This window comes from Perca fluviatilis, chromosome 8 (genome assembly GCF_010015445.1).
Source record: "Perca fluviatilis chromosome 8, GENO_Pfluv_1.0, whole genome shotgun sequence".
NCBI lineage: Eukaryota > Metazoa > Chordata > Actinopteri > Perciformes > Percidae > Perca > Perca fluviatilis.
The window spans coordinates 10986142-11001515 of NC_053119.1; the positions used below are offsets into that span (position 1 = coordinate 10986142).

Here is a 15374-nt window from a genome sequence, read left to right on the forward strand (position 1 = left end):
TGCGTCTGAAGTTGTATCATTGAACATTGGCGGCCTACTTCCATGGAGACTTTCCAGCTGAAGAGCCGTGCTGATCTCTTGGCTTTGCTGCCAGGTAACCTGATCGGCTGTACTCTGTTGTACCACAGCGGGTTAAATAATTCAGAGCTGTTTGTAAATTCAGCTGTTGTTCGTCAGGGACGGGACAAAATCCAGAGAAATAAGAGAACCAGTGTTGGTGTAGAATTACTGTGGGCCCTGTGGGCATGAGCAGTATCAAACCAGTCAGAGGGTCGTTTCAGGTGCTCAATATGAGGCTTTATTTCTAAGATAAGTCACTGAGGTGGCATTTATAGTTTGTTAAAATACATCATGGTCCAGCAGATATACTGTACAGTACCTAGGGCTCCATTTACAACTTCTCACCTTTGAATTCATTGAGCCATTCAATCTTTCTGTTGGCCCAAGATATCATATGCGTTGGCAGATAAAATAGAGTAGGAAAGAAGACTTTTAGTGTCTAAAATGGCAAAAGGGATGTGTTTTTCTTTTCTTTATAGGCAGTTAAATTGTTGTACAATTACTTTTTCCTCCATCTTTTCCTTTAACCGTAATGCCATTGCTGTTTTTAAGCAACCTACGGTATGTGCCACTACTACTAACACTACAGCTTTTACTAATAATGCATGTCTAATATGTCTGTGGTTGCACATTGCTGATAATTCCCCTTTGACAGGTTTAATGTTTGACAGCAAATGTAATCAATATTTTCATGTGTGGTTTTAATTAATTATGTTGATCAAGGTGGTAAATTGACACAAGCTGCAAAACAAATGTTGGCTATGGTCGGTAACTTTCTCTACTTATGTTGGCGGGTAAAAACATTGAAAGTGCCTGTTATATTTTTACCTAAGTTGGCCTTTAAGTCATAATTTAGTGTCCTATTTCCTAGAATGCCTGTTGATACCTTCCAGAGAAATGTTGTGTGCTTTTTACATGAAGGGAAAGAGAGTGAGAGGGGGAGCATACAAAGAACAAGGTCAGAACGACATCATGTAGTAGCAGCAGCAGCAGCAGTATGTTTCACTGAGGCGGCTGTCGATGGAAAATCTGCCTGTATGAAGCTCAGACAGCAAACTGTAATGCCTACCATTCGGTGAAATACTGTTGATTTTTAGACAGTGTCTTTGGTCCAGACGGAAATTTCAAGAATATTAGATGTATTGTAGATGAAAATTTGCTACAGATATTCGTGATGCCCAGAGGATGAATCCCTCTAATGACTTTGGTGATCCCCTGACTTTTCCTCTAGCGCCACTGTTAGAAAACTTTCATGACAAGACAATCATGTTTTCCGTCAGGATGAACTGCAGATACCTCGGTAGACCCGAAAGTTTTCATTTAGCAGCATCATTAGTTAAATATTTTAATTTAACCAAAACTTATGGATGGATGGATGGATGGATGGATGGATGGATGGATGGATGGATGGACTTTATTGTAAATACACAGTTGGTCCCATAAACACACAGTAAATGCACATATCAACACTAGAATAGAGAAATATATATCAATAGAAAATAAACACAGCTAACTTGTTTATGACCAAATTATCTAACTAGCTTCCTAGACTAAACTGTACTTTTGTGTTCAGTGCTAATTAGCAAATGTTAGCATGTTAAGATCTAAACTAGATTGTGAACATGGTAAACAATATAAATGCCTTGTTAACAAGGAAATTCTATGTTTTTCATGCTCATCTGAATATTTTATTTACCATATTTGGTAAAGTTTGGGGGGAAATTCGAAGGAGGAAAGGTGGACATTTGCTGAACAGTCTGTTTAGGCAAAAGTATAGGTGATTTAAATTATGGAATCCAGAAAAACTGATTAATTTTACTTAAACCTCACAGATAAAGATGTATTAGCCAACATGTGCTTTATAAAAGGCAACCTCATAACTACATTTGTCCAGTTATTCACAGGAATAAGAAAAATACCAAATAAGAAATCTGGCATAGAAATATAAGACATATCACCACTAGCTGCTTTTTTTTTTTAGGTGTTTTGGGTTTTGACTTTGTCCCTTTAAAAATTGAAAAAAAAAACATTTCAGGTTTAGAAGTTGACATCAAGGAAGTGGACGAAGGCTGTAATAAAGATAAAGAGTTGATAAAAATTTTCATTTTTCTGGAGTCATGGCCAGAAGCCGCGACCCATCATCACGATTTCACAGGGATAAAAAGAACCTTCATTTTCTGCTGGAAATCAGCATTAGTGCTACTCCGCCTCATGTCTAGGCTTTCAGTGCTTTGGGCAAAGTTATTTTTGCGTTTTGTTAGAGTTAATTTTTTAATTTGCGTTGAGACACAGCCACATATTTGTAACCAAGAAACAAGCGTCATCTCACCGCACGGATCCAAAAATAACCCGTCACAAACAGCATTTTATAGATACTGTCAGTTTTTAATTTGACTTTGATGAATTTAGGTTTTGAAGTGTGTGACAGAGTGAATATTATTCATGCAATGGAATTATTAACACTTTGATGCTTGATGGAGATGAAAGCAGAACTCCTTCTTAGCACACAGAAACACACACACACACACACACACACACACGCACACACACACACACACACACACACACACACACACACACACACACACACACACACACTCGTTAAACTTGAGTCGTGAACTGTGTTCTGCAGCGGCCACTTACTCACAGATTTCAAGGCCTCCATTCACTGCTGTCACACCACCAAAACAGATGAAATATGAAGTATACCCTAACAGCCTCCCACTCATACTGAGGAACGATGTAAAAATGTCAGTTGGATTAAATAGTTTGGAAAGTAATTTGTAGCGTTGGTTTCAGTGTGTTTGAAGTACATGTGGTTTTCACCGCATTTAGAACAACGATGTAAAGTAAAAAAACAAAATTAAAATCCATTTCCAATCAGAATGGGCAGTTTAGAGTATTTACATTTGAGTAAACTCTCAAGATCAGCACTCAGAGAACATGTACCGTATAAGCTGCATAATCTTCTGAATTTGTTTATTTAAAATCTGCATCTGGCTATGGATCAGCTTCAAAATACACATTTGATAAGGTTTAAGAATACAGCAAATCATGATGTCACGTGCTTTGTAAACACATGGTGATGCTATCCGCACCAACACCAGTCTGTTCTTCCTGCCACTACTGAAATTGTTTGTATGAAATATCCTCCTAATAACAGACAAAATAACAAAACCTTTTTGGCAGAGGTAGCCTAATAAACATCTTTATATAATACAGTTAAATCTAAAACTCAGATTTTTAATTTGGTTAAGACGGCAGGCAAAATTATGGGAACACCTGCTGCACCCCTCAACCCGCAGGAGATTTTTAATCATGCAACAATCAGGCAGGCTAAGACCATCCTATCTGATAACTCTCATGTTTGTTCCGTTGGAGGGGCCGTCGGCCTTCATTTGGGCCGACCTGACATGTTGAGTCGGAAGGCGGGAAGTCCGGACTCAATGACCAATCTGATTGGTGGAGTGCTAACCCGGAAATGGTGAGCGGGATGAGCGCGGCGAACAGCCTCTCAAAATCTGACGAAAATCTTTCAAACTGACCTTTGTCGATCTGAAATGAAGACTGCATGGCCTATTTCTCGCTTAAAATGTTTTCTGAAACACGTTTCGGTGAACTATCTTCGTAAAATATGAGATCGTATTCTGAATGAGCCGCCATTTATGCCTGGTTGTAACATCCGGAAGCAGCCAGACCCACGTGACGCGTTCGTTCAGTCAGCTGCCGTTGTTTTTATTTTTGGGCGACAGATTAGCGCCGCCTGTTGTTATGGAGACGTATTACGTCTCGTTGCTTTGGTGTGTTCCGAGGCACTTTTTGGATCAACTCGAGGAGACTGATCAGTCCAACTGCTTTTTCTGGCGAGGGTCGGCCGTCTGGTCGGTGTGTCAGGGGCTTAAGTGGCATGGAGTAGATCACTGTGTTTCCACAGCTCAGCACCACAGACCTTCAGCCAGATGCAACAAGGACAGTGCAGGATGGCAGGAAATCACTTAACTTCCTTTTATTGCATCATTTGTTGCCTTGGAAACTAGTTGGAGGAAATGTGCAGCTCTGCAGCCCTTTAATCGGCTCGCCCACCACTAACCTTAACCCCACCCAAGTTTAATATTTGACTCTTTCAGTTAGTATACGTTTCCTGATTGGTAGATTTAAGATTAAAGTTTTGTTTATGAATATAAGCTGGTAACACACACTTCACATGGAGAAACTACAGTTTTGTGAAGTAGGAAGGTAGTGGTACACATACATTTCGAATAGCCGAGTCATAATCTGTTAAAACACTGTTGTTGTCTGTCTGAGATTAATAGAAAAGTGTGTACTATCCATTGTAATAGCACAAGATTTTTTATGTACAACCCTTTTTTTACACCTTGTCAAATGCCTTAACAAGCTTTATTTCAGTGTAATTGAATGATTTAAAATTTTCGGGGCAGTGCTTTGATGTTATCTTAGAGGCACAATTTCTATACATGGTCAATATACAGTCGATATAAATCGAGTGGTTGATTGTTGATTAAACATATATGGGTGTACGCATACCAAAACTTTAATGTTTAATCAAAAGCAACGTGTTGCTTTAAAGTCTTCTGTTTCTTTCAAAATGTAACAATATAAAATGTTTAGTAAAGTCCAAGATTTTCATGACCTAGAAAAAGGAGAAGTAGTTGTTGTCTTCTGTTACTTGGCAAAAGAGAGTAGCAAAACAGATGTCATCGATCAGTATTTCAACATTTAATTTAGGCCGGGCGTCTTTATCTTGGCAGCTGTAGCACTGATCCTGTCTGCACTGTTGCTGTTTGCAGGTCCCTTCCTGGCAGGTTTTGTAGAAACTGTCGGTGTTGTTTTTGTGTGTTTGTGTTGCAGCAAGGTGGAGATGTCGGCTTAGATCCGCTCAAATCCATTCAAAGGATCCTGCTTCTAATGTGCGAGCTAGCTGGTCTGTTCCCATCGTATCTGACAGGGAGGACCTTATATAACCTTATATAGATAGAAATGACAGCTGTCTTCATAAAATGGGAAAACAACAACAACATATACTTTTTTTTCTGATACCTTACTTTGAGAAATGAAACTTTTCGCCAACTTTTTCCAGTCCAGACTGAAATATTTCTATTTCTCTATATCTATCTTTCTTGTGTATCTCTATAACTATTGGATAGATAGGGCTGCACAATATATCCCTTTATCATCATCATCAATATCAACTGCCGCAATAACCATATCGCGAGAGGCTGCTACATATCGCAAAAGACACTCAGAGATTTTTTTTTGTGTTAAATGACAGAAAAAACTACAAAACTACACTTTTAAATGTAACTGTCATTCTTTATTTAGTGGTGCCTTTTATATTCAATTTAATGTTCAATTTGCTCAATAAAAGAATGTTGTTTTAAATTCAACAAGCAATTTGTTGTATTTTAGCAGAATACTGAAAGCAGCAGAAATGCAGAACTGAGTACACTTTAATATCTGTTTATTTATCGCAGGTAATATCGTTTTTTTCGCAATATTCATAGATGATATCGCAGCCCTAGTTTACGGTGCCCAGAGGATGAATCCTATTAACTTTAGTGATGCCCTCAATTGTCATCTGGTGCCAACAGCAGGTCGACATTGTAATTTGTCTAATGCTTTGGTTAATAACCAAATCCTGCAAAACTACAGTAATAGCATTCCCGTAACCCTTTTTGTTAATAAGCCATTATATGCTTATTTATATAGCACATTACCACAAGCAGGTAATCAGTTATGGATGATGACAGTTACTCCTCAACTCAACTGACAATTCATTTGATCAAACCAGAATATACAAACAGTGTATTTCTCAAAGATATTCCATATACAATGATGTAAAAGAAGAAGTAGAAATACATTAGAAAAAGGGAGCTGGAACATGGACATGTTTTACATGTGTGCTGGATGAATGATTAAACAATTGGTTGATAATCAGAACATTTGCTGACTTATTTTCTGTTGATCGACTAATGTCAGCACTGGAATCTCTGTTCCCACAATGGATGGTTATTATCGAGATCTAAATAATAAAGAAGTGAGCTTGTATGATACTAACATATTCTGATGGAGAAATGTTTATTTCCCCATTCCTGCTAAAATATCTATAATTTCTCTGAGAAGTCAACATGTTTGATGGATTATGGCACTTTCCAGTTACCTCTTCTTTTTATGAGCTCAATGGGGCTCATAGGTTTTGAAGCTGCATTTCACACTTCAAATAGTATAGTGTGTGGGTCACACTTGCAGACTGTGGTACAGTTTGAGCATTGAATGGAAATCGTAAAACAGGTCTGCGTTTCTTGTTTGAGGCCTCGGTAATCAGAGTATTTTTCTGTTTTGTGTGCGGCTAAAACAAATAAGTGAGCTAATTGTCAGTGTTTTTCCTCCCTCAGGCATGACGACTTGAAGGAGATGCTTGACAGCAACAAAGACTCCCTGAAGCTGGAGGCAATGAAGCGGATCGTGGCTGTGAGTAAAAATAATGTTTACTTTGGGATTTCACTGATCAGCAGGTACAGCTGCATGTCGAGTGAAAGGACAAAGGCACGGAAAGTTTTGAGAGAAAACGTCACATGTGCAACTCAACATGCATCATTTTTAATGAATTCAGACAACTGTGAAGACACAAAGCTTGTTCTCTGTGCCAAACTTGATTTCATAATTTTGATGGTAAAGATGCAGCCATGAGAGATCCAGATATAAACTAAAACTGTACTGTAGTTAAGATCCTAAAGATTGAATATCCTTCGTCTGTAAGACAAAGGCAGTGTTGGATGATTTAAGTACAGTGGTAAGAGATATAATCTCCGCAGTCAGCTGTTACATATTCAAAATTCATAATCTGAAGCGCCATACACATCTCTTCATTCATCATACCTGCAGGACTGAGAAGATGGAAGGAAAGGAAAAGCAAGAAAAGGGGCTGAAAAAAAAAAAAAAGTTACACCATCTCTACAAAGTAATTGAAAAATGTTTGCTTTTCTCTGCAGATGATCGCCCGCGGTAAAAACACATCAGATCTCTTCCCTGCTGTGGTGAAAAATGTGGCCTGTAAAAACATTGAGGTTTGTTATGAAGCTAGTTTCCTGTTGCTTCATGTATTATTTGCTCCTTTTTTTTGTGTAGTTTGATGTGGTAGAAAAAGTTTCTTTCTGCGTTAAGGCTTTTTTTTGGATTCCTCATTTTGCTTGCTTGTAATGTATGCATCATCTTATCATATTTTAAAAAAACCGTGGGGTTTGGCTTTATCTCACCTGAACAAAATTGCAATTTTTCCTCCTCTCCTCTTTTTATGGTTTTATCACTTTGATTTATCTCAGTGAAAATAATTGAACTAATCTACATAATTTGAATTCATTCTGTTTCTTTTTTCCATCGACCTGTTTCCCTTTTACCGTACTTCTCCTCTCTACAGGTAAAGAAGCTGGTCTATGTTTACTTGGTGCGTTATGCTGAGGAGCAGCAGGATCTCGCTCTGCTCTCCATTTCCACCTTTCAGCGAGGGTTGAAGGTACAGCAGCTTTCATGAGTGACACTTCCTTTCAGAATTTGACTTTTTGACAACAGAAAGAAACACATTTATCAAAATTCTACGTGGGTCTAATGTTCTGATGAAAATACAGATTTACTGTATGTTTTTAGCAATGCTAGCAGCTTGGCACTATGGATGGCAATGTTAATGTGTCAGTCGGTCCACTGCTTTGGTCCTGAATAAAATATCTGAACAAATATTGGACATATTGCCTTGAAAATTGTACTGACATTTATGGTTTCCAAAAGATGAATCCTACTGACTTTAGTGATCCTCTGACTTTTCCTCTAGTGCCGCCATTAGGGTTGACATTTATGATTTTGAGTGTAATATCTTGATAACTATTAGATGGACTGCTGTGAAATTTGCCACAGATTTTCAAGGCAAATACTTGATCCCTTAATTTTTCATCTAGCGCCGCCAGCAGGTCAAAATGTGTCAAATGTAGGTTTTTTTTATGACCAAATACCTTCCAAACTAACGACATTCCCATCAGCCTCAGTTGTATGCTGTGTTTAGCATAATTTAGCATGCTAACAGGCTAAACTAAGGCGATGAGCATGTTAATCATCAAACCTACTAGACATCAGAATGTTAGCACTGTCACTGTGAGCATGTTAGCATTTAGCTCAAAGCACAGTTGTGCCTAAATATAGCCTCGCATTTCTGTAAAATCTCGGCCATATGAACTAGAGCTTGGAGATATGGAGAAAATCAAACATCACAATATTTTTGACCAAATACATTGATGTCGATATCGTGGCGATTTTGTAGGGTTGACTATTGGTGCTTTCACAAATATTAGCACAATGAGAGTTTTGATAAATAATCACTGGGGATACAATGACTTAAGTGGGTAAAGGCAAATACTGTAAAAAAAGCAGCTAGTAAGTCTGGTAAGTACAGCAAATGACATCACTTTACTGTAATGCAGCCTTTAAAACCAGGAAAAGACACGATATTACGATATCCAAAATTTAAGACGATATCTAGCCTAATATATTGATGTCGATATAATATTGAAATATTGCACAGCCCTAATATGTCAACCAAAAAGAAAGATTGCTTATGAAATTCTTGCTCTATGTTTCTGCAGGATCCGAACCAGCTGATCAGAGCCAGCGCTCTGCGAGTCCTCTCCAGCATCCGAGTCACCATCATCGTCCCTATAATGATGTTGGCCATCAAAGAAGCTGCTTCCGATATGTCTCCATACGTCAGGAAGACGGCCGCTCACGCAATTCCTAAACTCTACAGGTGACCTACCGAGACTTTTTTCAGTACCCAGGCCCCTGATTCCCTGTTTTGAGTATAAAGACAGTACGGTGAACGTTAGATTATTTCACTCATTAATACATATAGGAAGATGCCTGCTAGTTACAAACATAGGCTTTATATCAAGGATTAAAAGAAGCATAACTGATACATTTGTAAGATAGAAATCTGTTTTTGAGGCTGCAGCATATTAAGAGTGTTCTGATCCCCAGTTTGAGAACAACTAGGCTAAAATCAAATGTTGTTATGACTTAATGTCATTGTGAAATGAAAGCCTTTTATGGCAGTAAAAAATACATCCATTACTGCTCTGGCAATCTTTTGTTTTATTCTCAACAGTATGAGAACAAATTATCGGTAAGTCTTTCTCCAGCAGTTTCATGCATTTGATAGATTTCATTCTTCTCTGCTCCCAGTTTGGATCCAGAACAGAAGGACCAGCTGATTGAAGTCATCGAGAAACTCCTTGCCGACAAAACTACGGTGGGTTTTTGCACCGCTGATTCAGTATTTTTATTTTTTTAAATAAATGCAAATAGAAATGTGAATAAGTGCACTCATTCTCCACCTTGCAGTCTTTGCATAAGCTGTAGCAGGGGAGATTCTAGGATCAGACCTTTAGAGGAGAATGTGACCAGGATACAGGGCCTTGCAACAGGGCCCTTCCCCCCCCCCCCCGCTGCTAAATCAGTAATTTTATTAGCTGAGCTAGCTAATGAACAACAACGTCAGCTTTAACGTTTTTTTGACACTATTAACACTATGATGGAACTAAACCTGACACTTCATAAGTCACAGTAATAACGACCAATTTGACACAATGTTCTAACATTCAGAAATTTGAATTGCTTACGTTTCAATTTGGGTTCTAATCTGCACCGTGAAATTACCAACTTCTTCTCAGGGGACTACCAACGTTAAACTTCACAACCGCACTCCTGCTCTCCCTCTGACAGATTAGATAAAGACTCACCCAAAGGGGGGGGGGAGTCTGGCACAAGCACCTCCGATTGGCCCAAACTATGTTTCTGTTAACCCTTTCCTTGACTGGGTTATAGGTGCATAGCATCGGCAACAGACACACAGGATATTAATCCTGTTTCAAGCCCTTTGAACCTGTAATTGTTTGTCCTCTATCATTAACAGACACATTCGCAAACTTGTCTGTTAAAGCCCTAAAATTGATTTAAAACATTTTTTTAGGGGGGCTGAGATGAAATTGACCTAAAAAGAGTCTAAAATCACCAATGAGCTGTAGTCATTTTCAAACCGAAATTCACTCACTATTTACAGGTTTATTGTTCAATTTAAGATGTCATTTGAGAATGTATGGATTGTATTTCTGTGCATCAGTAATCCTCATATATAATGTTCTCTCCTGGTATTTAAGAACATTATCCTAACATCCCCCACCTGTTGTGTGCTGTAGTTGGTGGCAGGAAGTGTTGTCATGGCTTTTGAGGAGGTGTGTCCAGAACGCATTGACCTGATCCACAAGAACTACAGGAAGTTGTGTAACCTTCTGATCGACGTAGAGGAGTGGGGGCAGGTCGTCATCATCAACATGCTGACCCGCTACGCCAGGACCCAGTTCCTCAACCCAAACATGAACGTGAGTAAGAATCAGAGGCAGTGCAGTCCCCAAAAGTGATCAGTTTATAAAAGTGTAACTTCTGCTGACTAGTAGTTTATAAGCTGTATTTGTTCATTCTGTGGTGTTAAGACTCATGTCAGGCTTCTTAGCCTGCCAGTTAAATAAGTTAACTACAGTAGCAACTAGGGCAACAACTAGCAATCAGTCATATTCTTTTCTTTTTGAAAAAGTAATTTAGTGTATAAAATGACAGGAAATAGTGACAAATGCTGATCACAATTTTTGCTGTTTTTGTCTGACCCACAGTCCAACAAATATTAGGTAACACTTTACTTGAAGGTATCTAGATATGAGTGACATGACACTGTCATAAACACATGACACAGTCATGACACATGAACCCTAACCCTAACCATAACCCTAACCATAACTTTTCATGACAAAAACCGAATGACACTTACTAAAAGAAGCATTATGTCATAAACTTTTATGACTTGTTTATAATGTTTATGACACATTCATGACAGTGTCATGTCACTCTTATGTAGATACCTTCAAGTAAAATGTAACCAAATATTATATAATATTTAATATATAATATTTATATATATTTAATTTACAATGAAATAAACTAAAAAAGCAGTGAATTTGTGAATGTTTGTGAATAATTTTCTTTAAAAAATGTTTCCTGATAATAAACTTAAAAGCTTAATCCTTTAACAAAATTGTCTTTTTGTCAATTGACCAATCAGTTAATAAGGGAACTGTTCCAGCACCAAAAGCAACTGTTGGCACATAAAGCTTTTACACTTGCTATGTACTTTGTCACTGCTTGCACAGCCATATTTACTGTTTTACTACCATGTGTAATATCTGTTTTTCAATTAATTCGATCGCATAAAGGACTACAGTACATACTGTAATTGTTTAATTCCTTGTTGCATTTTACTGAAGTCCTTGCAAACTTACAAAACTCAGAAGTCAATTTACTCCTTGTGTGTTATCACCAACAACTCATTTGCATACTGTAGGAACAGGATTTGGGGAGATTACTGTGCAACAAGTGTTCAGGTGCATTTATTGAAATAATACATTTTGTTCTGCCATTGTGACTGTGCAGAGGTACAAATTGAAACCATCCTATCATTGTTTCCCTCTTTCACCGCTGCCAACTTGATGATTTTGTTTCTCTGTTTTTATCAGTTTTTCAGACCCACCTGTCGACATATTTTCTCAAAAGCAACTAGCTACAAATTGAGACATTTTCACATTCATACTGTGATGAAAATTGCCATTGTTATTGTGGTCATTTCCAATGCATGTCGTGACAAATGTGGTGGTTCAGCCATTTTGCTCTTCTCCATGTTAAGAGCAAATTACCATCTGGTGACTTCTAGAGTCATTTTCGTTTTACGCAGCCAATAACTACTTTCCATGCGAGAGAGATTTCTGTCTTGGTCTGATAGTTCCCCGACACACTGCTTAATCCCCACCTTCCCTGCAGGAGTCCCTTCTGGAGGAGGGAAGCGACAAGACCTTCTACGGCTCGGATGAAGATGAGGACGAGGAGGAGGAGGAGGAGAAAGATAAGAAGGCAGAGGCTCCTGCCATGGCCAAGAGGAAGCCGTACGTCATGGATCCAGACCACCGGCTGCTGCTGAGAAACACCAAGCCGCTCCTGCAGAGCCGCAATGCAGCTGTGAGCCCGCTGCACTTTTGAATAATACACACAACTTACATCAGTATAACAGCCCATTAACTCTCCTCTTGAGTCAGTTGCCATGGTAGATCCTAATTGTTTTCCCTCCAACATTATTCCACATTGAGCAGCAGGTCGTGCTGTGAGTAGTTGCGGTCTTCATATGCACGACCTTGGTTCATGTTAAAAAGCAGCTGAAGTGCCTTTGAGCACTTAATCAGAGCTGACCTCTCACTCTGAATTGGACAATCTCCCTAAGGAAATGAACAAAGTATCACACATTACTGCTGCTGTGGTCACCTTGGAATGCCTGTTTGTTCCGTTTTAGATGGTATGAAATTCCCCCGGCGCACATTATTCTGCCTTTGTTCTGCTGCAGTCGAGCTGCGTGCTTTAAGGATCAACCCCGCTCCTCAGGCAGCAAATGTGTTTCCTTATCTTGCATGTAGCATAGCAGACAATCAGTGAGCTCTATAATTGCGCTTTATGCAGCTTATTGTTTTGCACCTATTAAGTAATTAATAAATGCTTTCCCCTTTGCTCCGATGTCTGACGTTAAGTTGTTGTGGGCCTGTTTGAAGCTCTTATTTTGCCATATACATGTGCTTCTTAGTGGGGCATTGGGAGTAAGAATCAACCACTACACATACTCCTTAAAGCAGCTATGGCCAATATTATTATATTGACATAACATGAAATGGCAATGTGAAAACAGTGTGAAAGTTTTAGCTCGTAGTGATGAATCTACAGAGAAGGATCACATTCAGCTTTACAGTGCTTTATAGTGAGATGGCAGCTCATTGGTTTGCTGTCTGGCCCACAACTTCTGTTACTGGTCAGGTTCACTCTCAACGCTCTCATAGTGTTGTTTTCGGACGCAGCAGGCATCTGTTTTTAGTGAAAAAGCTGTAAAAACCCACTGTACACTACCTGCTCAGCACCAAACAGCAGACAGACACAGTTACTAACCAGCTGGTGAACACGGTGGAGTGTTTAGCAGCTAAAGAGCCAGATATTTCCCTTAGGAGTTAGTAGAGACCAAAAGAGAGTGAATATTGAACTTGCGTTTGCCAGGTGGACACAAACACAACTCCAAATGAATGATAATGTTGCTCCGTAATGGCTAGATGAGTAAATAAGTGAAAGTTTGCCCTATAAACTTAAAAATTGATATATCAATGTGGTGTTTGCCGCCCAAGACGATTAGTTAGATGATTAGTTTAAAGAAATACAAACGCCCCAGAGCATTTTTTCCCCTATCCCAGAATGATAAGCTGGTGTAGCCGGACCTTACTCCAGTGCTGACACAGCACTGTGGAGGTCTGGCAATGCAAGACTATGTCAACAGTGACACAAATACTTATGTGAACTCTGCAGCTCCCCTCAGCTTTGCAGAGAGTTTTAGCGTCTTCCAGCTCACTGTTTTGATTTCATGGCCCAAAACCTTACTGTTTTGTTTCACTCTCACCGCACACTGCAATATGCTGATTGAGTGCTCAAAAGACCTAAAAAACACAACCCTTTATCTTGAATGACTCAGTGCCAGAACATTAGTTGGATTTTAGTCTTCTCACATTTAGTTTGTTCTTTCATGGATATTCAACAGAATAAATCCAACACACTTCCCATTTGCAACATACTGCAGCTTAAGGCAGTGATGGTGATGGAGTGTTGCTTTGGAAATGAATGAATTCTTGACAATATAGTACATGTAACTATGTTTTGTATGGTGAGATTGCATCACTGGTGATGATTTACCCTTCCCTCTGTTGTCTCTTCTTGTTCCAGGTGGTGATGGCTGTGGCTCAGCTGTATTTCCACCTGGCCCCTAAAGCAGAGGTGGGGGTGATCGCCAAGGCCCTGGTCCGTCTCCTGAGGAGCCACAGGTGAGCTGTACCGTCTATATTTTAAATAAAGTCTCTATTCTAATTGTTATACCAAAGATGTTGGCAGCAGCGTGTTTCAAAATGAACGTTATTGTGGCTGAGAATGGAGCTAAGGTTGAAAATAATAAGAGCTGTGTTTGTGAGTGTCACTTTAAAAAGAATAATAGATATACAGTCAAATGTGACGAAACAATAATAGCCATGAAACGCAGCAAAGTGGAAAACTGGATGAGAACAGAGAAAAATGACAAGTGATGGTAGTAAAATAAATCTGTACAGCCCTGAAGCAGGAAGTGAAATTGAACGGGGAGCTCAGTGAGTCTGAGGTAAACATGAGAGCATAAACCATAGAGAGTAACGATGGCACATATATGGCCTCTTGGCTGTAAGTCCTGCAAACTGTCAGCTTCTTATTGAACAAGTGCTCTTGTGGCTCTGAGTTTGCTGTAATGGAATCATCATTCAGCAGCATGTCTCTGTGGGGAATCTGACAGAAATCCGTTGCACCGTACGATACGTTTGATTAGACTCTGTTATTTATATGGAGTCTCAGCTTTAATTGCAAACACACCAGTTTTCTTACTTCGAAGAATAATCAATCAATTATCAAACAAAAATCAACAGCAGAAAACAAGCCAACAGAATGTTTTCTACCATTATATCTGAATAAAAGGTTAAAGTGGAGTCTGTTCTAAAAGGGGATTTACACTTTATGTAATACGTCTGTTCCTGTCCTACTGAATTTCTCTATCGATCTCTCCCTCCAGTGAAGTCCAGTATGTTGTTCTTCAGAACGTGGCAACAATGTCGATTAAGAGAAGGGTGAGCTACACTCGGTGGTATCTTTTGGATGTTTGTGTGTGAAATTTGAAATCAAATGTTGCTGGAGCTGCAGATTCCCTGAGGTTTTTGTTCTCTCTTCCTGCCGTTATGTTTCACAGGGGATGTTTGAACCGTACCTGAAGAGTTTCTACATCCGCTCGACAGACCCAACCCAAATAAAAGTCCTTAAGGTTCTTTTCTATTCTATTATGCGGCTCTTCCTTTTCTCTTTAATCTTAATGCTCAATCAATGGAAGACCATTAATTCTCTCAATCTGAGTCATGGTAGTATAACATAAAATATATATTTGCAGCATCTTACACAAAGTTATTGAATTAACTCTTGCCGAATCAACTCCCATAAATCAGAATGAACCAGTTTTTAAAATGTAGACATCAATGTAAAAAACGTACAGTTTTGTAAAACTGCAGTCTTCGGCACAGAGCTAACAGTGCTAAAAAAAGTTGAAATTACAGTAAACATGG

The 15374-nt window shown here is 38.9% G+C and overlaps 1 protein-coding gene across 1 annotated transcript in view; it reads left to right on the forward strand.

The window, feature by feature from the left end:
* LOC120563761 (AP-3 complex subunit beta-2) overlaps nucleotides 1–15374 on the forward strand; it is a 51745-nt gene that overhangs the window by 11768 nt on the left and 24603 nt on the right. The window contains exons 2-11 of the mRNA XM_039808150.1: nucleotides 6474–6549; nucleotides 7071–7145; nucleotides 7496–7591; nucleotides 8709–8869; nucleotides 9304–9370; nucleotides 10317–10499; nucleotides 11986–12180; nucleotides 13969–14066; nucleotides 14834–14888; nucleotides 15008–15079. Of these exons, the coding sequence (XP_039664084.1) occupies nucleotides 6474–6549; nucleotides 7071–7145; nucleotides 7496–7591; nucleotides 8709–8869; nucleotides 9304–9370; nucleotides 10317–10499; nucleotides 11986–12180; nucleotides 13969–14066; nucleotides 14834–14888; nucleotides 15008–15079 (1078 nt within the window). The remainder of the gene's footprint in view (nucleotides 1–6473; nucleotides 6550–7070; nucleotides 7146–7495; nucleotides 7592–8708; nucleotides 8870–9303; nucleotides 9371–10316; nucleotides 10500–11985; nucleotides 12181–13968; nucleotides 14067–14833; nucleotides 14889–15007; nucleotides 15080–15374) is intronic.